Genomic DNA, 26395 nt, shown 5'->3' on the forward strand with positions numbered 1-26395 from the left:
TGGAAAGCAGCACTGCTCTGCTTGTTACACGGGCTGTGAGGTTTCACGCAGCAACTTGCATATGAAATTGGATCCGTTCCAACCAATTGTATACATCTTGATAACATTCTGGGATGACTTTGAGAACAAAATACATCCCAGTAGTTTTGTCTCACTTATTTCTGTATTATATACTGGTTGCTATTTCTTTGTCCCTAGTTTACATAGAAGTTGTTGCAAGAAGTTAATGTGAACATAATCCTGTATATGTTTGGTCCACAGTGGGATTAATCCTGCAGTTTGTATTTAGATGTTCCTGAGGACAGCAGGACTGGTGGGTGCAGGAAAATGTGTGTTTTACCGACACAGCAATAAATAACAGAATTTGAACAAAACAATTTACCACAAAAAAGTACAAATTGCACAGAATTTATTTCAATTGTCAATGACAGATTTTCCACAACAATTAGTGCAAATAGAAAACACACAGTTTATATATAATCTCAATACTAAAAAAAATCACAACTTTTCATGATTACATATTGGTAAGAATTCTGATCATCCCAAGCCATCGAATCACACAGTTTATAACACACAGTTTAATTATTTGGCATTTTACCTTGAAGAACTGCTTGAATATCAGCAGCACCACAAACATTCTAAAAATAATGATGCATTATAATTAAGAAAAGGCAAATGCAGAAATTACCACATTCTGAAACTTTAGCTTAAATAAATAAAAAAAAGTTAGCTTTTTTTGGGGGGGGGGGGGGGGGAGCTTTGTTATTGAGAATATTTTAGGGAGTTCCTAAAAAAAAAAAAAAAAGAAAAAAGATGCTTTCTGATTATTAATCTGAGCAAAATTAAAAATAAACAGCTTCTAAAAGCCAACTACCCCCATTCAAATGAACTGCGTCTCTACAGCACTGGATAGCCAACAAAGGGGTTACAATAATAAGTCCCCCCATACTGAAATCCAGCACCTAGTTCAAATAGCCCACGACAGTGCAACAAATACTGTGCTTACAGTAAACTTGCAAAAAAAACACAAGTCCTCTTACAATCTGTGAATAGCAACAAAAAAAAAAAAAACATATAAAACAAACTGAAACACAGGACTACCTTCCTAGTTACTGCCTTGGCACTTTGGTGTATGCTTGTACAGAAACTAATTAAAAAGACGCCCCCACCCAAACACACTTTCAATGGGTCATTTTAAAATCGGCAACAATTTTAGACACAACCACCCTTCAACTCTATATGAATCCTGCTTGTGTTTTCCCCCAAGGGGTAGTTTATTAATATCACAACAATTCAACACAAAATATAGAGTAACCGGCGCTCTGATGGACTGCCGCTGTAGAGATCATTGAAGAGATTCACAAAAAGTCTCCAGTCATTCCCCTCTGTCTCTGACGAGCACGAGGCAGGAAGCAGGGCAACCCTAGCTGTGATCTGCAAATGAAACTTCTGAGGAAAGCATTACCTAAAAAAGCACAGCTTCTAGCCCAAGAACACGAGAACGAAGAGCAATTCCACTTGGAAATGTTGTAAACCACTGAAGCAGCTGTTCATTATTTTGATGGTATTGACAGTGTTTATTGAATGGGACAGACACACCTGTGGCTGGAGAAGTAATTGATTACACAAGCACACACCTGTACTCCACACACCCTTGGTTGTATTTACACAAGGGTGTAACTGGTCACGTGACACGGGGAAACAATAGCTGTTTTGAAGCCATGAAAGATGAGGCCAATGCCGTGCAAGGGATTTTCCACAGACAAAAAAAATTAAAGAAAATTAACCCTTTCAATACTGAAACTCGTCAATAGCCATTTCGGTGACAGCAACGTGAATTCCCTTCAGTGGGCATGAGGGACCCTCATTTTTAAGCTACATGAACAAAGTAGAAAAAAAAAAAAAACGTTCTTTGACGGACAAACATTACAAAAGAGTTGCATCTTAATGCCTAAAAAGTTTTGTCAAAAAAAAAAAAAAAAAAAAAAAAAAAATTACATATATATTTATTCTTTAAATAGCCGAGTTAGTATGGCCTTGCCGTGGGACCCGCTTCACAGTAGAGCTGATAAAACGACACTTGATTTTCCCATCATGCATCTCGCTGTCCAACAGTGCAGCAGCTTGTACACGATGCACCACAAATCAAATATAATAAGAAAAAAAGAAAGTAAAGTTTAAAGCAGGCCTGAAAGGGTATCAATGCTGCAACAGCAGCAGGACTGTCCTCGTCACTCCCAGTCAGTTTAAACAGAAAGCAGGCTGTCCGCTCCAGTATCCTCCTTCAGACACGCTGCAAGGGAATGAAGGCACTTCACATTGAGCTCAGTCCACCATGGAGCTCAGCCTTGGTCCTGGAATGTCTCTTGCGGAGTGAGGCGATGCCGCTCACGGAGAGTCGTCGGTCTCGGGCAGGTGTGAGTGTCTGTGTCGCTGCTCCCCTTCCCCTGTGTAGTAGTAAGGCTGGAACAGCCTCTCCCCGCTGCAGATCTGCATGGCGTGGTGCGTGTGGAGCAGGAGGTGGGGGAAGCGGGATGTGAAGTAGCACACAAAGTGATCCGGGATGGACCCCAGCGTCTCCTGCACTTCCACAGGCAGCTCCCTGTAGTGGTGCTTCTGTCCAGGGGAAACAGAGACACAATACAGTGTGGGGACAGGTCAGGGTTATCCAGGGAGAGTCAGAGACACAATACAGTGTGGGGACAGGTCAGGGTTATCCAGGGAGAGACAGAGACACAATACAGTGTGGGGACAGGTCAGGGTTATCCAGGGAAAGACAGCGAGTTGCACGCAGCAGGACTGAATACTGTGGGCTGGGTTTGCTTTAGAGAGAGCACACAGACACAGTGGAAGGGAAATGCCCCTTTCAAGCATTTCATTAATCAGACCATTAAAGTAAAAAATAAAAACACACATGTTGGAATTTAGCTCTACCACTGGGCTGGCACATTAATACTTCGATTCTAGTTATTATCTATAATGTCGCTATGATATTTTCTTGGGTTTAAACTATAGCTTTATACTAAGCTTGTTAATAAACCTCAAATATTACAGGAGAGAGAATGCAATCCCTTAATCTCCCGATTTCATAAAATAAAAAATACATGATTTGCCAAGGCTGTGTTTAATAAGTTAGCAAGATATTCACCTTGTTTCTCATCGCACGAAGGAGATCTCTTACTGAACCTCCTTTATAGGATCGGAATTTTCGGAGATCTGTTAAACAAAAAAAAAAAAAAAAAAAGAAATAGAGAATGAATAAAAAACAGCAAAGTGCAATAAAGCAACAGTCTGCTAAACAGATTCCATAAAATGATCTCTAGCATCTTAAAGGCAAATGCTACGTTTTGAAGCTTGACCTCGATGTTTTTTTGGGGGGTTTGTTTCCCATTCAGTTCACAGGGATCTGAAGCCACTTTGGTGTATTTCCGAAGAAGCTTGTAAATGTGCTTTCCTGAGCAATTCACCAGAGTGGATAATATTTCTCAAGTTACACTGACACTTAGTGGAATAACACTGTAAATAAGGGCCTAAAACTACACAGAGTTGTTAGAAAAGAGAAGGGGGAAAAAAAAGAAAGATTTTACAAATCAATAAAGAACTATCTCAGAATGCATTCCAGTGCTTACACAAGGATTCAAGATGTTTACTGGAGTCTGAAAACATTCTACTGCCCCCAAGTGGCTGCTACATGGAACTACAGGAATACCTGAGCAGTCCCAACATTGGAGTTTAAACAGCTTAAAACCATCCCCCCATTTATTATGGCAACTGCTCTATAAATTTAGATCATTATATTGAACAAAACTCATGCCTCTGCACCCCTCTCATATTCTATTCCACCTGCTTTTGCAGTAGAGGAATGCTGTCTCACCCGTTTGTAAAGGTACAGTGATGTGCTCTCTCCAGTCAAACTTCACCACACTTCTCCCTCCTCGCTCTAACTCTTTCACTATGGGCCCATCCAGAGGCTCCTTTTCTATCCGGTCGCTCACATCCTGCAAAAAAAAAAAAAAAAAAAAAAACCAGTTACACGCACATTCGTATCATGTACAAGAATCAGGTTTAAAATACCGAATAAAAACTTTACTTAATTAAATCTGAAAAAGTTTCTTTTCTGCTTATTTAAAACGAAAATATGTTTTTTAATACTGAAAAATCAGCAAGATAAATAAACCACACACACACGACCGGTCATAATGCAGCAGCTTTCACACTGCAGAATATCCGCTGTGCACTGTGAATGTCTTTCAAGAGTAAAATGTAAAGGAAAGAACACAGACAGACACCGACCTGGAAGAACTGCAGTTGTTTTTCTAAGCCCCAGAAGAAGGGGTGTTTTAACACACACTCCGCTGACGGACGCTTTCGAGGGTCCATGCTTATCATTTGCTGAATTAGTTCATTAGCAACAAGGCCCTCTGAAAGAGAGAACAAATCAGTGCATCAGGAACAGATCTCATACATACACCTGATACAAAACAACAAAAACACAAATGTTCCAAAGATAAGCCCAATAGATCAGCTAATTAGAAGATTAAGGACCCATCAAAGAGACACCGGCTTTACAGTCACTGCACACCTGCAGTGTTTTTTGGTCCACACTGTATACTTATTATGTAATTAACATGAGCTCCTCCACTATATCCATATCCCAGGCTCCAAGTGTGGACGGTAGATATTTGCTGTGTAATAGGGGTGGGACTTTCAAGTCATTTTGTGCTCGATTTCTCACACCTAATGCCAAGCAATATTATTCTACATATGCGCCACAAAAACGACCAAATTATAACTACTCTATTAATTGAACAGGGTCTGCGTTTGGGTCAGGACCACATGAAAAAAAAAACAATAACCTTCCTCCTGTCTCTGTCTTAAAAACTTGCTCATTTTCTCACTCGGTCTATTCCACACAGACACACACACACACGCTGAGGAGAGTGGACCACTACTCTCATGGGGGGGGTGTCTAAATGACGTGGTCCACACCCAACACACACACACACACTACCGAAACTAGTGGTATGGTCCCACCCTGGAACAATACAGATAACGTGCACAGGACCAGATGAAACAAAACCTGAACTGACCGGGTCACTACAATATATTGAACTTACATTCATGAAGAGATACTATTTACATTTTTTCAAGTACTTGAGTAATAAATGAGTGCTCGAGTAATTATAATTATTTTGAGTGCTCTAACCCAGCCCTGCTGTGTAACGCAGTGATCTGGTGCTGCAGTAAAGAAGCTCACTCACCATGATTGTCGGGCTGGAACTGGTCAAGCACGTAAATGCCCAACAAAATATTGGCTTGCCGCTGCAGGGACTTGCCAAATGGGTGGCTGCCTTCGGACACCACATAGTAGAACAAGCAGCCAGCGGAGAAGATATCAACAGCATAGGTCTGAGAGGGAGAGAAGAAACAAGAAGCCCACGAGCAAGCAAGCGTCACTACAGTGTGTGGAGAGCTAAATAAACACTGCAACACGCCAGTGACCAAACAGGTATATTTAAAATAGTGCCAGACCATCATGCAATTGAACTGGTTTGTCCAGCAAATCTAGGTAAGTTATCATTACAATTCAAGTAAACCCATGCAACAAACTAACAAAGGCACATATAAAGCTGCACTGAGTCAGCACGCTTCATTCCTCACGCCCCCACACAGATTTGCTGCTTACAGGGTTCTCCTTGCAGTCCTCGTTCAGCACCTCCGGAGCGATCCAGCCCTCTGTGCCAGGGACCCCCGACCGGCGGCTGAAACTGTGCCTGCCGACAGCCAGCTTCTTGCAGAGCCCGAAGTCCGAGATCATGGCTTTCACCCGGCCGTGCGCGCTCGGCATGGAGAGCAGGATGTTGTGGGGCTTCAGGTCCCTGTGAACTGAATGGAAAACAAAACACGAGAGAACGTCAGGGTCGAGCTTCAAAACATATCCCAGTGTAAAACTACTGTACTCTACAGTGCAGGAGAACTAACGCACCAATATTGAGAGAGTGCAGGTAAGCCAGACCGGACATCGTTTGCTGCAGCAGAGAAACTGGATCCAGACCGCGGCGGTCAAAATCTTTTTGCTCTACGTACTGTGAATATAAGAAAACAAATCAACATGAATATACTGTAGAGGCTTCACATTGAGCACCAAAATACATTTATTAAGCAGATTCCATTATCCTTGGAAAATATATATTTGGCAATTTAAATAAAATTCCTACTTGGCCTATGGACAGTTTGGGACAGCTTATTTTTTTAAAACTGGCATCGCAGTGCATTCTGGTACTTGTAGTCCTGCACCTTATAAAAGAAAAGAAGCAGGTGACAGGCACCTGAATGCATTATGAGAAGATTTACCAAAACCTGACCTATCCTGGTGCACCTGGAGCCATGTGGTCAAGCAAACTAGAGCCCAACACTAAGTGTTCCCAAAACAGCTGGATCTGTGAGCCACTGGCAGTGTGCGTGTACCTCCTGCAGAGTCGCTGTGCAGAGCTCGATGGCGATGTACTGGAACTGCCGGTCCTTCTCGGTGCAGAAGTAGCGGATGACATTGGGGTGCTCGTCAGACTCGCGGAGCAGCTGCACCTCCCGATCCGCGAAGCTGAAGCACTCGGGCAGGATCCTTTTCACAGCGACACTCCGGTTATCAAACCTGCCCCTGGAACAGTAACAGCGCCAGGGATGGAAATGAGACTTCCATGTTTTACTAAGTTTTATAAGACACACCTGAGCAGGTTACCTGTACACTGGGGCTAACCAAGTTCACAGTAAAGCCTGGAATATGTGAAATTGCTCTGCAATAGTCTTACTTCCAAACATGGCAAGATTACTACTTACTGTTAACCCTGTACTGCAAGCAGGACATCACAAATCAAGGCAATGTCTTTCATTTTTTCCAAACTGTTCAACGATTGCCCCATCTGCCCTCCACGGAGCGCTCTGCTCTGCTTCACACTTACTTGTATACGATGGTGCCTTCAGCCCCGTGACCCAACACTTCTTTTGGATTAAATGCAATGTTTCCAACCCTCACTTCATTAGAATCGTCATCTAAAAACAAGCAAGTGCACTTAAATCCCAGTTACTGACAAGGCTTGACATGTTTAATGCACAATGTGGTTCAGTTTATGTTTTGGCCGTGTGTGTGTGTGGGTGTGTTTTGCAGTATAAACTTCAGACAGCTTGATGAACGAATATCACAGAAAATGCCACCTTCAAAGTGTCAAGAATAATGGACAGGATATCTTAATAAACCAAACAAACAAGGCGCACTATTACAAAGCTGTATCGTGAGCTCATTTAAAGCTATTCAATGTCAGCAACAATAGGGAAAATGAAATAAAGAAGCTATTTTTGGACTCTAGAAGCCAACAGCAGTCTAGTTTCCTGAACATCGAACTTTACTTTGTATTCAAACAGACTTTGCATTGATTCTTTATGCGGCGTGTTACAGTGAGCAGAGCCCACAGGCTGCATTGCGGTGCACTGACCTCCTTCGTCGTGCTCCGTGGCAGAGCTGCCCATCTCGGACAGGGACAGGTTGGAGTGCAGTGAGTGGTTGGAGGCACGGGGGCTGCTGTTTGCGGAGCTCTCGGTGCGGGCGCGAGGGGCCACGTCCAGGAAGTCGGGATCCTGGCCCAGCTCGATCGGTGGCTGGAACACGAGCTGCTGTCTCTGCAGGAGCTCGATCTTCTCCTCCATCTGCTTCTGGAACTGCTGGTGCTGCAGCTGCTGCTGCTTCTGCACATTCTGAAAGCAACAAAACCACAAGAGCACGGGGATTAGAACCATTGACAAGACAGCGGGTTATCTGTACTCTCTACCTGAACACAATTAGAAAGATAAGATTAACAGCACAGGGATTAAAAACCATGTGCAAGTTACCTGAACACAATTAGAAAGATCATATGAAATGAAAAAGCAGGGGGGGGGAGGGGGGGGGAGCACTATATTGAAAGGTGTCCTTGATGAATGCGGCGCTGTACCTTTGGGTACGTGATGACGAAGGCCACCCATCCTGCCAGGAGGAAGGTGCTGAATATGACAGTGGCCATGTCCTTCAGGATCGAGTCCACGGGGGCTTCCAGCTTCTGCTGCTGCTGCTGCTGCTGCTTGGGGGTCTCCTCCTCAATGAGGTCAACGATGGGAATCCGAACCTTCTGCTCCTCCTCCCCGTCCATGTCAATCACCTGCCCGGACAAAGAAACTCCTTTAACAGAGAGCCGCCACACTAGCTTGTGGATCAAAGGCCAGCAATTACAGTGAGCTCTGTGTCAGGATTAAAACCAGAGCGGCTGCTACAGCTCCCCTTCAAACAGATGGCAAGCCAGCCGCACCACTTCCCATACTGAGAACCAGCCCTGTTACTGACTGCCCTCTAATCTGTCAAACACAATGAACTGCATTTTTATTAGTTACTTTCCTATTTTACTGTGAAGGGAATAGATTCACACTCTGAAATGAGGCTCTTATATCTCTGTTTTATACAGTAGACTTTGTTTTATACAATGTACATTACTCTCGCTTCTGATTTTAGTGCACTCTGAAGCTACATTTTCCTCAACATCTAGCTTGAATTAATAAAAACCACTTCAGCTATGCAAATTACTCTGCATCGTTCCAATGAACTGCTGCAGTAACCTGGCTGCTTAACTTCAGTGCACTACAATCAAAGTTTTTATTGTCCTTAAAACACGAACACCCCTCCAGTCCTGCCTGCACTCGCCTCCTCTTTGTTCTTTTCAGCCCCAGTGGGAATGACGTTCTCTGGGTGACGCGGGATGTTCTCGGGAAACTTTTCCAGGATCTTGGTGTGAGCCGCGGGAGGGGTTTCATGATGACCTGTTGAGTCAAAACTTTCAGTTCAATCTTTCCCCCAATCGTCTCCCATTGAAGATTTGCTGGCCAGAAATAAACTGAGCCATGTGCTGTTCCACTAAGCCACTAGAGGGCAGAGCTGATTAACCTATCAGCAGCCAGCATTGAGCCACTAGAGGGCAAAGCTGGTAAACTGAAGCCATGCTTACCTATCAGCAGCCAGTGGTTCCTCATGTAGTTGATGCGGTCTGTCTCCTTGAGGCCTGCCGTGTTGAATTTGACGTCAGTGCTGGGGGTAATGAAGCACTCTGCTCGGTCTCCAATGGTCACGCCCGCAGTTTTCGGACCCTCTAGCAAGGGAAAGCCGCTGCCTCGAGGCTGTGAGTAAACGGGAACAAACTATAATAAAAATAATAAACGGACCATGCACTGAAGCCAGAGCATGCAAAGTCCAGCTCGCCTAACAAGATAAATTAATTTGTGTAACATAACTGCTATGATGTACTGTTCAATCGTTAATACATAATATTATGGACTATTCAGGTCTGTTGAAATTCCTTCACCTGTGCTGGCCCTGACAGACACAAAGGGATTCAGATAAACTAAACCCTTCTCTCTCAGTTACCAGTGAATCAGTTGTGTCTGCATCGCAATGTACATACTGCTTTAGAAACAGGAAAGCGGGTGTAATTGCAGCTTGGCTCCCTGTATGTTATGTCTACTCATCTTGTTTTCAATCCCTGCAAGGCACAAGAGGAATGGCTTTGTAATCTGAATCATGAAGAGTCGTCTGCCAAGGCTAGCCATGGAAGTATCCAGTGCACAGGTCAGCCTGACCCAGGGAGCACAGAGGCAGCTTTGAAATGCATGTTGCATGTACAGTACACCTCTAGGGTCAGTCTCATTACTGAGGTTAGTTTGGGGCACAGCAGTGGCTCGCTGTTACATCCCAAACCTCATTTACTTAAACAGGATATCAGATGGCAATAGAACCTGCTGATTAAGAGTCGTGGTGCACACAGGTCCAGTAATACAGAAGTCCTATCTGTGACACTTGCATTTATTTCAATTGTGTTTGTTCCCCACAAGCTGTTATTTAAACCTATGAAGCTGACTTTCAGGTCATGTTTTATTTTTGGTTTAAATGCTCACTCTTGTCTGAGGTTCATGGTCAGCACGCCAGCACAGCCTGTGGCGCAGCACTGCTTTACTTTACCAGTAAATGTGCCTCTTTCTTAAACAGGGCCCTCCAGTGCCCGTACTCACCACAACAGTGACGCCATCGTGCACCAGGGAGGGGGAGGCGTACAGGCTGCTTGAGTACTTGCCCACATAAAGCGTCGACCTAGAAATGAAGAAATGTGATGAGGAGCAGAGGGCAGGTTCACACAGGAAACTGTTAAGAGAACCACAGAGGCCCTCACGCACACGCATGCACAGTGCCACACACACACACACACAGTGCCAGAGCACACTTCCGTTTCTCAATTACACTGGAGCAGAAGTTTCGTCACCTGCTTTCTAACGGTTTGAAAGCAGCACACACTTGTACTGTGGTTAATATTTTCAAAGGGTCTCTTCCTCATTCCATTAAACAAGAAAAGAAGATCCTGGTGCAGACATGTTTCTTTCTCTCTAGAGAGTAGTGGCAGGGACACACTGCCGTGGCCTCAGCACGCAGCACACCGTAGCCACAGGGACCCACAGCTATTGGCTTACATGAGCTTGTTCTTGGCCTTGGTCTCTTTGGGGAAGGGGTACTTCCACTTGGTGATGCGCCCCACTTCCCCGGACATGAAGGTGAGGTAGCGCAGGGTCTCCACCCCCACGTTGGTGTGCGCCACCTTGCGCAGCCCGTCCCGCTGCCAGATGTACATCGCCACCACGGGAGAGTTATACTTCTGAATCCACAGGACATCCCCCGATTCGGGGTCCACGGTGACCACCAGACCGTCTCCGTTTGACACGAAGTGAGACATTTCTTAAAAAAAAAAAGGGGGGGGGGGTACAAATTAGGGTTAAAAGGGAGAAAGTAACATTTCTCTGCTGTCTTCTCATGGATTTGGCCCATTGCTTTTGTCTTGTTGGCACCTGCAGTGAATGCCATGTGTTGTAACCCCAGAAATATTCGTTCTTACTGTACTCTGTGTCTTCATGAGGCAGTGTGGAAGCGTAGTCGAAGTACGTGGCATTCCACCTCAGCTCTTTGTTCTTCGTGTCATACATGGTGATGGTGTATTCTGCAATGAAGAATAGGAAAGAGTCCTATAGCAAATACAAGCAATCAAGACACACGCCAAACTAAAACTACAGGAAACCTACAAAGGAGCAAGCAGGTGATCAAGAGTATTGGATGAGGCCCTAACTGTACAAACCCGACACATAACCAAGACACCCACACTGGGAGGAAGACTCAAGAATTACATTTAAAAACTAGCTGTAAAACTTCACTAATGAAAATGCCTGCACAGATTTTCAAAAGCTTTGTTAGCACGTTAACCAGCTTTATCTTGTGCTGTTAGACAACTACATCACTATCAACTGCCCACCCTGAATTGAGTTTAATTATTGTTAGACAAGATAGTATAGTCCCTACCTTCAGGCCACGGCCAGTTAGCTACCTGTGTGCTATGAAGAGGTTTCTGGGAACATCTAGGGGCGGAGGGCTTACCTGTGCGTCCCAGGTAGAGCAGGGAGGAGGAGGGGCAGAGCGTTCCTGCAAACGAAGGAGTCAGGGTCTGCTGCTTCTCTCCAGTAACCAGGTCCACCACGAACCAGAGGTCCTGCTTCTTACCTGAACAAGAATAAAAACAACTCAAGTCAAGTCTACCATGAACATGCAAAAGCTCATGTTCTTGCTTTGTGTTCTCTGTTTAGTTTCTAACAGCACTGTAGATAGCAATGCAAAATGTTAGCCTTCAATGAAAAATGAGCACCACGAGGGGGGCAAACAACAAGAGAAACATGCAGCCAATTCTCTTTAAAAAATCTCCCTGTTATTAAGCCTTTTACATTCTGTCCCAGTGCCGTACACTACCTGTGCAAGTGTGCCACCAATCCTGATGTTTAATGAGTCAGGCAGGTTACCAGGAACCCCGCTCCTGTGTTTTCATTTCTACACAAAGTAAACAGAACGCCCAGGGGCTCTGAACACAACTACTCTGTAATTTAAGATGCTGTCTGTTTGCCACGGCTTCTTAATTAACATTAGCAGTGTTTGCCAAGCAGGCTTTTTAAACAGCAGGGAGTGCCCTGTGCTTTGTGTGAAGGCTCTTGGTTACTCCAGTCTTTAACTCCTACTTTTTGAAAGAGGTACAACAATTTAAAAAAAAAACAACAAAAAAACTTCATTTTAGAAAACTAGAACCAAATGACAAAGTTACTTCTCATTTCAAGTCCTCTTCAGCACTCTCAACAGGATTTGTTTTAAAATTTTGTAACATTAGCATGAAAAAAAAAAAAAAAAAACATTAGTGCATTAAAGAATGGAGGAAATGCTTTGAAAATTGCATCTTAGACGTTTTGGCAATATCTCGTGGTCGGTATTAGCCTTACCCATGTAAAGAACCCCGTCAGAACTTCGGCAAGGTGATGCCTGCACCAGCTCAGGAATTGTGAAGGGCAGTTTCTGCAACAGAAAGGCAGATGTGATTTCTAAGGCATTTTACTTATTACAATATACAGAAGCTAGGAGAATTCTGAACACACATCTGTACACACGAGGAATGGAAACGCTTTGTACAGTTCCACACGGATCTGGTTCTCTCTTACCAGGAGTCCTTCGTTGTTTTTGCCTCCCAGGGAGTACAGGCTTCCATCGTTGGGGTCCGGCAGAAACGCAGGCCTGTTGATTACAAACAACGTTACAAGTCTGGGTTCATAAACCATCTGCAGTTTCACACTGGCCCAGGTAATTACAGTGAGCTTTGTGTCAGATTTACAACCACAGTGGATGCTTTGGGTTAGTGGTGGCGTTTAGTTTCAATTCCCCTTCAAAACAGATGGTGGGCCGGACGCACCACTTCTAAACTGATACTTCCCATACTGAGAACCAGCCCTGTTACTGACTGCCCTCTAATCTGTCAAACACAATGTGAACTGCATTTTTATTAGTTACTTTGTTCCTATTTTACTGTGAAGGGAAAAGGTCCACACTGTGAAACAAGGCCTCTGGCTTGGTTTATACTTTCTGTGTGAACATTTGCGTGTGTGTCAGCTGCAGGTGAAGCTAGCTGCTACTGAAAGCGCTCCTGTGCAGGCGACAGCAAACGTTTAGAATGAAAGAACTTACTCTGCAACATGCATTGGAACCTGAAGAACAGGATCTGCAAACGGGAAGAAAAACACCATGGTAAATACTAGAATATCAAACACACACACGCACGCACACATACTGTCATGCTTACATACAGAACAGCCTTCCCTAAGACACACCAAAGCAACCAGTTTTATTTATTGTGTAAAATATTTGCATATCCTGAATTAAGAGAAATAAAACAAAATCGAGGAGGAACAATAAAACCCAGCTGACAGGAATGCTGGGAATCACAATGTTCACTTCAGACTAAACGAAAGCAGAAAGAAGAGGCGACGTGCCCGTCTCATTCTCCCTGTAGGAGCAGCCTGCGAGGGCTGGCACGTGGGATACAGGTCTATTCCTGGAGCGCTACGGGAAAGGGCACTGCGTGTGAGCGCTGGCTCCTTCAACACTGATCTGCTGCACTCCTGTTGTTGCAGTTGAATCAGTCCTCAGTTTTACACAGATCATCCACACACCACCACTGTCATGCACAGTCCTGACAATGGACAACTGTCCTTTTCATTAGAATGAATGCACCTCTGAATGAAGCCCATTCAAAACAGATAAGAGCCAATCACACTACTGGAGGGAGGCCACGTGAATGGTTTTGCCCAGTCGTTAACAGTGCGAAGTTCATGCTGTTTTAGTGAGCAGGAAGAGCTGGTATTAAAATCAGCAGCAATCAAAAAAAAGAAAAAACGCGGTCCCTGTAATCTAAAAAATAGAAGTCCTGCCTTCAAATTTTCAAGAACCTGCGGTGTAACCTGCTTCATTAGAGAGGACAGCATCTGCCTGAAACTCACCCTTTCCAAATGGGCCCATTCATTTTTAAAAAGCGAGCAGTAATCCTGGAGTGAGTTTTGGAATTAATAACGTATCCGAAATGCCGCTCGAGTTTGGGAAACCTTATTACAACAATGTGATTCTCAATTATTGAATGATTGCAACACAGTCTACAGCACAGCTGTTTGTGTCTGAAACTGTGTGCCAACGACAGGTGCACTAAACACAGAAGCAGTCTTGAAGGACCATACTGTCTCACTTCTTAATTCAGGGTGTGAGAAAAACAGAACTCCTCTCTCAGATGTGCAGGGTCTAGTTCAACTGTTCTGCTGTGTAGCCTCTCAGACATTCCAGTCAATAAGCAGCAGACGTGACAGCAGCATTTTATGAGTTTACATAAAAGCCACACTTTAAACGGGCATCAGCTGTGCATTTTGAATGCGCATGCTAGGTACTGTATGCATTTGCGTAGTCTCATAAAAAGCTATTCGGATTTTTACTTTCAGACTTTGCAGCCAGCTAGGAATTTAAACCAGAATCTTCCACACCACGACCGGTGCAGTTCAACCAAGACTAAACTATGAAGACTAAGTGCAGTATAACTGGTGAAGTCAGGAAGCTGTTCAATGCTAACCCTGTTTAGCACGCTGCAAACCCCAGCACTGTCTGGACGTTTCTTACCTTCCTTTAGCGTCCAGTTTATGGAGCCGGTCCTCTTGCTGACCGCGTGTAAACTTCCATCGAGGGTGGAGACGAAGAGCAGTGTTTCAGGCAGAGTGACCGTGTTCCCATTGCAGGAGCACTGGAACAGAAGCCCAGGAGAGAGCGCTGGTTAGGTTACATTAGGTGGGAGTGCATGCAGCTGAGGGAGGTTATAAATGCAAAGTCTTGGTTATTACCCTCATCAATGGAGGGCTGCCGAAACCTCGTGGAATACTGTATGGGCATAGGGCAAGACACTTCATACTGACATCAGGAAAGCATGGCAGGTCAGTCACACCCATTCTAATCATAGGCAGTTCAGTGAGGGGAGGAGGGACATTTACTCCAGTGTCTTAACATACCGCTTAAGTAAATATACTTCTTATCTTAATCTGCCATTAACAACAGATGAAACCAACAGTAAAAAAGCTCTGCAGAAAAAAGGCTATTTTTGGGGGTTTTCAAGAAACGTTGTGAAAATCATGGCTTTATCTCTCTCGTAAGAAAAGGGAAACACTGCTGACTGGAAAGGGGAACATCAATAGGGTGGGGAGAATTTTATGGGATTTTAACCCTTTAAACAAAACAGTCCCTCAGCAGCCCAAAATCAGCGATGGAAATAAGACTCCCATTGCATGGCAGTTTGATCCATTCATCAATCCAATCATCAGTCAGGACCAGCAATCACAGCATCTACTGACTATCATGGAAACCACCAGACAGTATGGGAATGCAAGCTTCTAGAATAGCACAAGAGGGATGGAAATAAGACTCCCATTGGATAGCAGTTTCACCCACTCCAGGTTTTAATATATGCTTGATTAGCCACAGTGTACAGGTGTGTCTTATTAAACTCATAGTAAAACCAGGAATGGATCAAACCATTATGCAAAGGGAGTCTTATTTCAATCCCTGCAACTTACATGCAAATACACATTAGCGAGGTGGGAGGAACATTTCCATCTCGGGGACCCTATGAACATGCTGCACCTCTGCCGGTCTCAGGACAGGTTGCCACCAGTTTAGTGCAATTTGCACTGTCTCAGACAACATTCAGCATGGAACAGCACACTGCCTGTACTATTACAGCTTTAATGGATGAGACAAGAAGTCTTGTGACTGGATCAGAACTATACGAGCCATTACTCCCACTTGAGCAGCTTTATTTGCCTAGCAATGCTAATAGAGTAGCAAAACATGTGGAGTAGAGCAAGTCAATATTCCACACCTGCGCTGGTTCACATGGTGCTCTGCCAGACTATTAACCAATATTTCAATATTACGGCGTGTGTGTGCTTATCATAATCCGTTTCAACAGAGATCATTGCTCAACCTCCAAACCTATTTTTGATGAGTATCTGAGCATTTCAACTGCAAGCGTCTGATTACTGGCACACGATCCGCCAGGGTACAGAACACGGCACAGGGCAGAATCTTCTTATTTTCTTTGCTTGCAGGCAGGTCACATGCATGGTGATTTTGTGTCAAGTCTGTTTTTAAAAGGGACCACTCTCTCAGCCGATTCTGACCCATGATCCAATGCTGTAATAAAAATAATGTGAGGCTAAAACTAGAATGCGCCTCACTTTCAGTGCTGTTATCTACCTGTTACCTCAACTGAACAGCTTATCTGATTAAACCTGGTAAGGTCAGCCCACGCAGAATGTTGGGAAATTTCCATTGAAAATGGGTCCATTCCAGATATTTTCATAATCTTTTAAAACATTTTTATTGCAATGGATTTTGTTTTCTGCACGCAGACAAACTGCTCTCAAATGACCCTCTTAGCCACAGGGGAGCCCACGACAGCAGCACTGCAAGCTAGTTTGTTAGGTGCTTCTTCAAGGCTGTGGCCTCGATCGCTGTCTTTCAAGCAACAAAACAAACAGACTGCACGCATCCTTGTTGCAGATGTCACAGATAAGAGGAAGGAAACTTGTGTTGTTACAAGAGTCACCTGCAGCAGAGCGTAGTGCAAAAGTGAGCGTGTTCCTTCAACATGCTGAACCCAAAGCCTCGCTTTCAAACTGAATTCAGTGGAAAGGAGAACTGGTACTGAACACGTGTAACCGTTTTGTTATGTGAAACAGAAAAAAAAAAACCCACATATTATCCAAACAACTGAAGGGCTCTCCAAATTCAATTCACTCAAATTAAGATAACATAGGGACGACACTACAACTCCTACTGCACAGAGGTTTGATCCATTCCTGGTTTTACTACAAGTCTAACAAGGACACAACTGAACTTATTATCTACACACTGTGGCTAATCAAGCTCGTAGTAAAACCTTGAACGGGGGAAACTGCTGTGCAGTAGGAGTCATATTTCCATCTCTGCGTCAGGTAACATTCATTGCACTTCTGAATTACCAAGAGTGCAACTCAGTACTGCTTTCTTCCATTAATACTGTAGCAGTGGCAGGGTTTACTGAATGCACAACATACAAACGACATGCCTGAACCCACACAGGAGGGACAGCACAGAGCTGCACACAGGAGGGACAGCACAGAGCTGCACACAGGAGGGACAGCACTGAGCGGCACACAGGAGGGACAGCACTGAGCGGCACACAGGAGGGACAGCACTGAGCGGCACACAGGAGGGACAGCACTGAGCGGCACACAGGAGGGACAGCACAGAGCTGCACACAGGAACTCTAGGTTAGTGCTCAAGACAGTAGAACTGGACAACGGACAATACTGCACATGTGCCCTATCAGTTAGGCTACCAAAAGCACATTATTATTATTATTATTATTATTATTATGGCTCACTGCAGATGTGAGAAATGCAAAAGAGCCACCTGTTTCCTGTCAATAATTCACAGAGGAGGGAATGAACCATGTGCATCAGAGCTGAACTGTGCATAATTTCAACAGCTGCTTCTGAGAACATGAATAAAGAGACTACTATCATATATAAATGAAAGACACCATACACAGACCGGGCTATATCATTACTATCCTGTGCACTGGATCTGGTCTTCTGACCACAGGAGATCAAGGTCTCCCGTTCACCCTTTTATTTTTTGGTATTTATATTAATAGGGTTATTTATGGGTGTGCTTGGCTGGTAGTCTAGTGTGCAGGCCATGGGCATTTAAAATAAAAAATTTGCCAAAACATATCATTATTTAATATTCAGAATGCCAACTATTAGAAGGGATCGTCCTGTTCAGAATGCCAAGTATTGATTATGACGCAACACAGTGAGCTGCTGTTGGGTACTTTAATCGTTAAACACGTGACAATAGGTCAGCATTTCATAAAGTGGTGTTGTTGTAATAATAATAATAATAATAATAATAATAATAATAATAATAATAATAATAATAATAATCCTCTCAGTGTAATCGGGTAATGTCATCCCGGAGCTGTTCAGCGTTTACATTGTGTTTTGCTAAATCTTATGAATCAACTCCCTCAACAGACAGACAGATAAACTAGTGCAGTGTGCTGTAGCATATGGTATGAATCAGCCATGCACTTCTGCAAGGAGCTAAACCTGGACGCTGCACACAACCCAAAGAGATTAAAAACCATACCGTCCTTGATCAGTGCGGACAACAAGGATATACACTGTCACCCAGACAGCTCAATAACGTGGGTGTTGCATTTCACAACACAGAGCTGCGTGTAATCCCACTTACCACGGAGTTACCTGTGCTTAAAAACATAAATACTTTGAATAAAACCCAGACTGTACAATAATTACACCCACAGGCTGAGTCACAAAATAAAGCACTTCATGGTAGGTAACATAGTGGGTTCAAGTTTCAATAAGCTAACCACGGGCGCCGTATTGCTACTAGTGAAACCGAATTGATTGCAGATCAAACACGGATATCTCCATAAAGCGAGTTACTATGTTGACCCGTCAACAGCTGGTCTTAAGTTTCAGAAACGCACAGTGCTCCTACCTAACACACGAGCTAAAACTGTGCAAAACCAAGGCAGTAAATAGACGCTGAAGCCGATACAGTGAGTTTGCCTGTACCTGAGACAAATTCAATGCAATGCTTTATGTTACAAAGGCATCGCTGGCACCGATCCTGCTGCTACTCGTCAAGTACTCACCATCTGGAGAGGGTTACCGCACAGCCACACGAGAAAATGCCACGCAAAGACTTTGTTCCACACACTCCAACTCATTTTGTAACGCAGGGGCGAATACCCGCGATCTCACATATATCCGTACGAGCAACGCAGCGATGCGCTCAAGTGCGTCCCGCCCGTCGGGTTTGTGCCTCCGAAGAAGCCGCGATTTCACCGCACGGGTCTCTGTCCTCCTTCCAGCTCCTTCCTGTGTTTGGTTTAACCTCTGGAGTTGCGTCACCGCTGACAGCGCAGGGCATTGCTCATCGATTAAGAGGAGAGGCAGCCCCCAATAGATTATTAATCAATTCCCAACTGCTGACCGCCTTGGGAACTGATCGCCCATCTCCGAACCACAGTTGTTATCAATTATCTCATATTTGGTAATTTAATCTAATTAGGATGGAAGGCTAGAAGTAATTCTTCGTTTTTGGCAAGACCTGGCAGCTGCGGGCTGTGCGAATAATAACTAGGGAATTGCAAGCGCTTAAGAAACTACAATTCCCAGACTGCACCGTGTTCGCTTCCAGCGTGCGTACGCCGTGCACGGAGAAAAAAAAAATAAAACACGTGAAAGTTGGTATTAAAAAATAAATTAATAATATTTGTTATAAACAATAAAGGTAAATTGCCACTGTGTTAAATGCGAGTTTTTGGTCATTCTTGATGATAAAATGCTCAATCTACCGGAAGTGCGTAATTATGCAGCTGTCGTGTTTATTTCAAGGCTGGGATGGCTTTCGTGTTCGAGAGAAGCTGTGAGATGGAGTCCGCGATAATAACAGTTTAATATTCTGCATTCTTGCACTGGCGGATGAGTAAGGTCAGATAAAAGTAAGTAACGTTTTGTTTCAGATTTTTAAGTGATGTGTTTTGCAGCGGACTCAAGTTAAATACGAACAAATTAAAACGACATGCACTGGGTGTTGTTATTCGCCGTGTACCCCGAGCTGTGCTATGCCTGATTAAAACGACATGCACTGGGTGTTGTTATTCGCCGTGTACCCCGAGCTGTGCTATGCCTGATTAAAACGACATGCACTGGGTGTTGTTATTCGCCGTGTACCCCGAGCTGTGCTATGCCTGATTAAAACGACATGCACTGGGTGTTGTTATTCGCCGTGTACCCCGAGCTGTGCTATGCCTGATTAAAACGACATGCACTGGGTGTTGTTATTCGCCGTGTACCCCGAGCTGTGCTATGCCTGATTAAAACGACATGCACTGGGTGTTGTTATTCGCCGTGTACCCCGAGCTGTGCTATGCCTGATTAAAACGACATGCACTGGGTGTTGTTATTCGCCGTGTACCCCGAGCTGTGCTATGCCTGATTAAAACGACATGCACTGGGTGTTGTTATTCGCCGTGTACCCCGAGCTGTGCTATGCCTGATTAAAACGACATGCACTGGGTGTTGTTATTCGCCGTGTACCCCGAGCTGTGCTATGCCTGATTAAAAGCATACTGTTTTATATTGGTTTCCGCAGGGGTCCGTGTTGCTGCAGAGTGTAAAGGCCAATGAACACCACGTGTGCCGGAGATCGATTCGTGCTGGTAGATTGACGACAGTTCAGCACAAAAACGAAACCATAGATAACTATAAAGGAGACTTTTTAATTTTTTTTTATGTAGTGTTTATTTTTTTTCTAGGATGTGAGATCGCGGTTGAACTGCGCCAGGGCCCTGTGTGGTGGATGGGTGGTAACAGCTTGCCAAGGTAAATTTTAAATTGCAAATAGTCAAAACTTGACCCTGTAGCTTCTAGCATTAAAACAGTCGTGGATGATGAAACTATGCGTGTTAGACTTCTGATAAAACAATGAAGTCAACTTTACTTCTGACCATTGCTGTGTTAGGATGAGGTTCTATTGTCCCGTCGAAATACTGGATCGGTAACTCGCTGTTCCTCGCTATTTTACAGGTGGCTACAGTGCGATCACCCGGAGGGCCAGCCATGGGAGCTGTGGAAAGGTGACACCGGGGAAACCCTGCCTGTTCATGTGCTCTCTTGAAATGTATTCCTTGTTACTGTGTTGTAATTAATAAACGAAAGTTGACTGTGGAGTTGTCTATCGCCTCTCTGGATTGTGTTAAAGGTCTGTGTTTTGTTAGCGTGGGTCAGTAAGTGGCTGGTAGAGGGGTCTGTTTGGTACCTGCACTATATTTTGAACCGATGAAATGCCTCGACCGTGGCTTCATGGGCCAGTAATGTGCAAAATCAATACTTGTTCATAACTGGGGCTTCTCGGCATCCTTCCTGACCTGCTCTTTTAAAAGCAAGTTACATTCTGTCACACTTTACTTCCATCCCATAGCTGTGTAAGGTTTTTTGTGCGTGTATATATAACCTAGTTTGGCCCCCATTCCTTTACTCCACTGCAGTAGCTGTCTTTGCAGTCACTTCAGTGCCCACACCCAATATCAAATGTAGTTTCTAAACTAGCAAGCAACTCCTTCCATGTGTTACTGATCAAAAACAGCAGCAGTGTGGGATTGTTAAAACCTGCCTCCCTAGACAGCTTACATAAATATATGTTTGTGCAGTAATGCAAGAGTCTAGTCTTTAACTAGTGTGTGCACATTCTCTTCTCCCTCCCTCAATTTGATAGGCAAGCTTCACAGACCCTGATTAGCACTAATCTTACCTATGGCAGCAACTGTAGTCCAGGATCAGCCTTAATCAGTCTGAAAGCAGGTTTATATCTTATTGTCTTTCTCTTAATTATCAAGGCTTTGGATGGTGGAGATTACACTACAGCTTGAAGATTAACTGAATATTACAAAGAAGTTTCTAGCCTGTCTGATATTCAAAGCTGCAGCACCCCACAATCTTTAATCAATCTTTCATGCAAGACCACACCTTATTTCACCTTTGACTACACTGTGGTCTTAGCAGGAATGTTCCTAAGCATGCTTTGTAATTCATACTGGACTTGGCACCAGTATGCATTCAGAGTAACAGCAGTAAGAGTGCTCACACGTGTCTCACAACTGCTCTTCGAGAGTCTTGCCCAGTCTGAAAAGAGATTAAAGCACTATAACCATGAATGCAGACCCATCTGGTTCTTTTGTATAGTGGTTAAGGTGGCTGCTTTTGGTGTGCATGGTTGCCTGATACATGAAGACTAGCCTGTATGAGTGGGTGTGGACAAGCTCTGTTATTTTCTAATTTTACAAAATAAAAGCAGGAAACAGATGCAGAAGGAAAGATGAATACATTTATTTATTAAGATTAGAGCAAGCTAGTTTCAATTCCCCATAGCTTAAAATGTGAAGTGTGGTACGACATAATCCATACAGAAGATTTTAGTGCATTTTGTCCTTGGATTTGCTCATTGCACGCACACACACACAAAAAAAAAACAGCTTGCATTGGCCTGACTGCAAGACATGCAAAACCTAACGAATCGACGAGCAGTCATACTGTAACGTTGTACAACAAAGAGGTATGAATAAATTTGAATAAATTAATAATTATGTACTACTTACATGGCAAAGTGAAAAAAAAAAAAAAAAGACATTTTGAAATATATTATTGTTTCATATTTCGATTTTTTTTTCCAAAAAAAAACACAACACTTAGCTGTTCATTGTCCTTGCAAGGCTGTGCTACAAATCTGCACTGAATTCTATTTTAAGCATAGTTACAAGTGCAACTGAGTAAACAGCAGAACCCTTTGCAGTTCACAGCAATGGTTTGCACCATAAAATCAACTCAAAACCTGTAATCGTTTTGTAGCGTTTCATACCAGAATCACTGTTCCAGTCACTCAGTTATTAAATTTACACAAGACCAGACGCATACAGCATCACACACAACATCACTGGTAAGAACCCTGCAGTTCCACGTGTTTGCTAATGTTCATAAGACTGTTCGACCTAGAAGAGTGATCACCAAGGCTTTAAAGTACTGTAAAGAGCGTGGGCCCCCATTTCTTCCTTTTTAAATTCAGTTTTAAAAATCAGGGATATGCAGATTTGCTGAAATACAACACTACATTTTGGAAAGTTTAAAACCGCAGGATTTCAACTTTCTAAAACCTACTTTAATAAATCTGCGCATCCCTGACTAATCCTTCTAATGTTATCAAGAGGGTCTGAAGCTTTGGGGATCACTCCTTTTTAAACGAAGGTGCCATCCCTTAATGAGAACGCACACAAACACCGGCCCACGGCAGCGAGCGCACAGTTAGGCTTGCAAACGAGAAGACGATACGCAAAGGAGAATACGACACGCAAACGCTGTGCAACGCAGTGATCCTTTACTGGAAAACTGGGCTAGACAAATACTCGCAAGTAAGCTACTTCAGCATTAGAAAAATAAACAACACTTGAATACACCAGAACAGTTTTACCAAATACAAGTAGTGTCAACAACGAGGCCCATTCTCTGAACACAGTGAAGAGACATGGCGCTAAAACGATTGCTATTTTAGTTTTCCGCCCTCAAAGAACATTACAAGAGAGCTCAGACTATTAAACCAATGGCTCACAGAAGGCATCTCACTATGGCTAATAGTTCTTGATTATGGCTGTTTTAAGTCAAGAGAATCTATCAGTTACTGATAATCCTTAGAATAGAGATCCTATTCAATGTAAATCATGTTCCTATGGTTGGCATTTTCAAAAATGTAATGTGTGGAGTCTGAATGGAGAACAGCACTGGGTGCTTTCAATGCACCCTCGGAGAAAGAGACAGCACAGCTCTTTAATATGCAGTATTAAATACAGAAAAAGCTCGGCTTCATCTCAGGAACTATTCATTCTTTACAACCCAACAGCAGCACACCTCTCAACTACCTACCATTGCATTCACAACTGAACACTTCAAATAACCATACACTCATTTACAAAGTCTTATTAATCACCTATATACATACATCTTTTAAAACACAGGCTTCTGATAAAGGGGTTCTAAAACACTGTCCTGTCATCGTATACATACATCTACCCTATAGCTGGATAAAAACTGTTCTGTGGAGGCAGGCAAACTGAAGAAGCCATGTCTGGCCATAAAAACTCCCCACTTCTCATACAAAAGATTGTTTCAGTAAGTAAGGACGGGGTGGAGTGGGGCTGGGGTTATCCAGAGCACTCAATAACACAGGCTCAGCTGAGCATTATAAGCAGGTTGTTTTTAGAGTCTGCGGACCAGGTTATGCAGGTTTGGTTAAGACATGTCTCACTTTTAAATCTGGTATTTTTATATAAAGCCTTGGAGATCACCTGCTGTGACTTCTATACCACTTCATTCAAAATAAACAACTCAAAACCTGTTCAACAAGCACCCTGCAGAGCCTGCTCACACTATACACATAGCAGTATTACATGCTCTATGCTTGGGTAGAACAGTGGAGCAGTCGCCCCCGCTCACACACATCCCCCCCCCCCACACCCCCCCCCCCCCCCCCCCCCCCCCCCCCCCCAATCCTCATAATTCCTCCTGCAATCCGGAACTGTGCAAAGTGTCTGATAATGCAATGTGCATGCTAATGCGTGGTGAAACGTCTTTGGGATGATAGTTCTGTCTTTATCTGGACATAAGGTGACAGGTGAATGCATTTGTAATGAGGTGGATCGCTGGCTCCACCAGCCCCTCTGCACTAAATCTGCATGTCTCTTTTTTTCTTTTTGTTATATTTTTTCTTATTAATTTTTTTTTTTTTTTGTAGAAAACTACCTGAAACAATATACAATTATTACTATTATTATTATTATTATTATTAATAATTAATTAATTAATTTATAAATGGTTCTCCTACTGAAAGCAAACTGAGCAGCAAGCTGATAACTGTATCATTTTCCCCGACCCTGGCCTGCTTTAAAAGTTCTTCAATGAGTCGCACAACAGCTGTGAGGGGGTGAGCAGCAGTCCTGCTCAGGGGAGTGGGTGAAGCGAGGGGGGAGCAGTCCTGCTCAGGGGAGTGGGTGAAGCGCGGGGGGCAGCAGTCCTGCGAGGGGGAGTGGGTGAAGCGAGGGGGGCAGCAGTCCTGCTCAGGGGAGTGTGTGAAGCGAGGGGGGCAGCAGTCCTGCGAGGGGGAGTGGGTGAAGCGAGGGGGGCAGCAGTCCTGCGAGGGGGAGTGGGTGAAGCGAGGGGGGCAGCAGTCCTGCGAGGGGGAGTGGGTGAAGCGAGGGGGGCAGCAGTCCTGCGAGGGGGAGTGGGTGAAGCGAGGGGGGCAGCAGTCCTGCGAGGGGGAGTGTGTGAAGCAAGAGGGGCAGCAGTCCTGCGAGGGGGAGTGGGTGAAGCGAGGGGGGCAGCAGTCATGCGAGGGGGAGTGGGTGAAGCGCAGTTGTTTTCCAGTACAGATAGATCCAGAGAAGCTGATACAAAGGTGGCACAAGTGGTTGAAAGATGAGACTGGATCAGAGCTCCGAGTGCACGGACCTCCCCCTTCATAATACTGTAAACAGCAAGTTCTTCACATTTCATAGGCGCTCAGCAGCGTCCGGGCTGGGTTCCTTCAAAAGCTCCCCTGCCACTCCTGACCTGGGGTCCAGGGCTGAATGCATTACAGTCATGTAGACATCATCCATGTTTGGCATGACAAATATTTTCTGTAAACATTAATAAAAAGACAAAGAAAAAAGGCGTTTAGGAAAACAGTCCACATCAGTGGTGCACAGGGAAGGCAATTCTAGTATCCCAGATATTTTTTACAACCATACCCTCAATTACTCAAACCAATTACACCTCAATCAGGTATTAATCCATTAATCATTGAATTGAACCCTGCTGTGGAATGGCCCGCGAGGGTGAGCGTCGCACACTCCTGGTCTACATGCAGTGAGAACAGCAGGGCCCTGTGCAATACAGGGCCCGAGGTAAGAGCCTGCAAGGAGTCTGTTCAGAATGATAGTTATGAGTTTGAAGCCTATTTCTCATTCCCATGCACTACGATTGTGATAAAGTAAAGTGGGTTGATGGTTCAGAGGAATTCTAAAACCAGGGCTGGATTATCAGAGGGGACTGGAACAGGGAAAACTATGAAGTGACAGCAAGAGTTTATTATTGCACAATAGACCACAGTTTAAACTCCAGCCAAGTTCATGTCAACAGATTTCACAGTCACCTTGGCTTTCTGCTTTACCAACAGAGAGAGCGCAAGGTCAACAGGGGAAAGTAGAGGGGAAGTGTGGAATTTCATTCAGTCCTATCAAGAAAGAACGCTCTCTCGCATGCGCGGGCGCACACACACACACTCTCTCTCCGTCTCGCACACAAACGCAAGCACACTAGACGAGTAAATAAAAGGTTTACATTTTAACAGGGCTTCGATCATTATAAAAACAAGCTTTTTACAGAACCGGATTTTATATTTTGAGGTTGGGTGGCTGTGGAGTTGTATTGAGGAATGTAAATCTCTTGAACCAAGAGAGCGAGTCATAAACCTAAAAGCAACAAGCACTACAGGTTTTTTTTAACAGCCCCTCTGGAAACAGGGGTGTGTGAATTACAAAGCTGTGGCAGAACTGTAATATAACCCCATGAGCAGTACACAGCATTATCTAAATGACTTGATAAAGAGCTGTTATCTTGAAACTGTATCTGAAGAGCTTTTCTTAGGGTACCATTTACATTGCTATGTAGTATCTAATTATAGAGCTCAGTCCTGTGTAACTACATTTGAAGCAAAGTCTCCCTGAATGTCTGTGATCCAAACCCCAACGCAGAAGGACTCGTTGGTAACAGGGCTGGG

General features: G+C 44.0%; 2 protein-coding genes, 1 long non-coding RNA gene and 1 other non-coding gene across 11 annotated transcripts in view; 2 read left to right on the plus strand and 2 right to left on the minus strand.

Annotated features, from left to right (window-relative positions):
• Nucleotides 1-394: 394 nt before the first annotated feature.
• On the minus strand, nt 395-19264 carry LOC121296041 (serine/threonine-protein kinase/endoribonuclease IRE1-like). Of its 2 annotated transcripts, XM_041221194.1 has the most exons (22): nt 18681-19264; nt 14582-14702; nt 13109-13142; nt 12589-12661; nt 12373-12445; nt 11489-11611; nt 10956-11057; nt 10537-10798; nt 10084-10162; nt 9027-9195; nt 8726-8841; nt 7986-8189; nt 7491-7749; nt 6960-7050; nt 6469-6658; nt 5987-6086; nt 5687-5886; nt 5262-5409; nt 4294-4421; nt 3875-3998; nt 3149-3216; nt 395-2616 (listed from the first exon to the last, which is right to left on the minus strand). In XM_041221194.1, exons 1-22 carry the CDS (start codon nt 18753-18755, stop codon nt 2389-2391), a joined length of 2967 nt encoding a protein of 988 aa, XP_041077128.1. In that variant the 5' UTR covers nt 18756-19264; the 3' UTR covers nt 395-2388. The 2 variants fall into 2 exon arrangements, with proteins under 2 accessions (XP_041077128.1, XP_041077129.1); XM_041221195.1 differs by lacking the exons at nt 12373-12445; nt 12589-12661; nt 13109-13142; nt 14582-14702; nt 18681-19264 and adding an exon at nt 12201-12279.
• Nucleotides 19265-19395: 131 nt separating this feature from the next.
• Nucleotides 19396-20760, plus strand: LOC121296042. Its single transcript, XR_005947005.1, has 3 exons — nt 19396-19532; nt 20349-20415; nt 20620-20760. It is a non-coding gene; the product is annotated as an uncharacterized LOC121296042 (long non-coding RNA).
• A 93-nt stretch (nt 20761-20853) lies between these two features.
• LOC121296746 lies at nt 20854-20987 on the plus strand. Its single transcript, XR_005947091.1, has one exon. It is a non-coding gene; the product is annotated as a small nucleolar RNA SNORA76 (small nucleolar RNA).
• A 3863-nt stretch (nt 20988-24850) lies between these two features.
• The window catches only part of LOC121296205 (testis-expressed protein 2-like), a 44147-nt gene continuing 42602 nt past the window's right edge, over nt 24851-26395 (minus strand). For all 7 annotated transcript variants that reach the window (XM_041221500.1, XM_041221498.1, XM_041221494.1 and 4 more), the window contains exon 12: nt 24851-25253. In XM_041221500.1, coding sequence (XP_041077434.1) covers nt 25125-25253 — 129 coding nt within the window. In that variant the 3' untranslated portion in view covers nt 24851-25124. The remainder of the gene's footprint in view (nt 25254-26395) is intronic.

Source organism: Polyodon spathula, chromosome 21 (genome assembly GCF_017654505.1).
Source record: "Polyodon spathula isolate WHYD16114869_AA chromosome 21, ASM1765450v1, whole genome shotgun sequence".
NCBI classification, from domain to species: Eukaryota; Metazoa; Chordata; class Actinopteri; order Acipenseriformes; family Polyodontidae; genus Polyodon; species Polyodon spathula.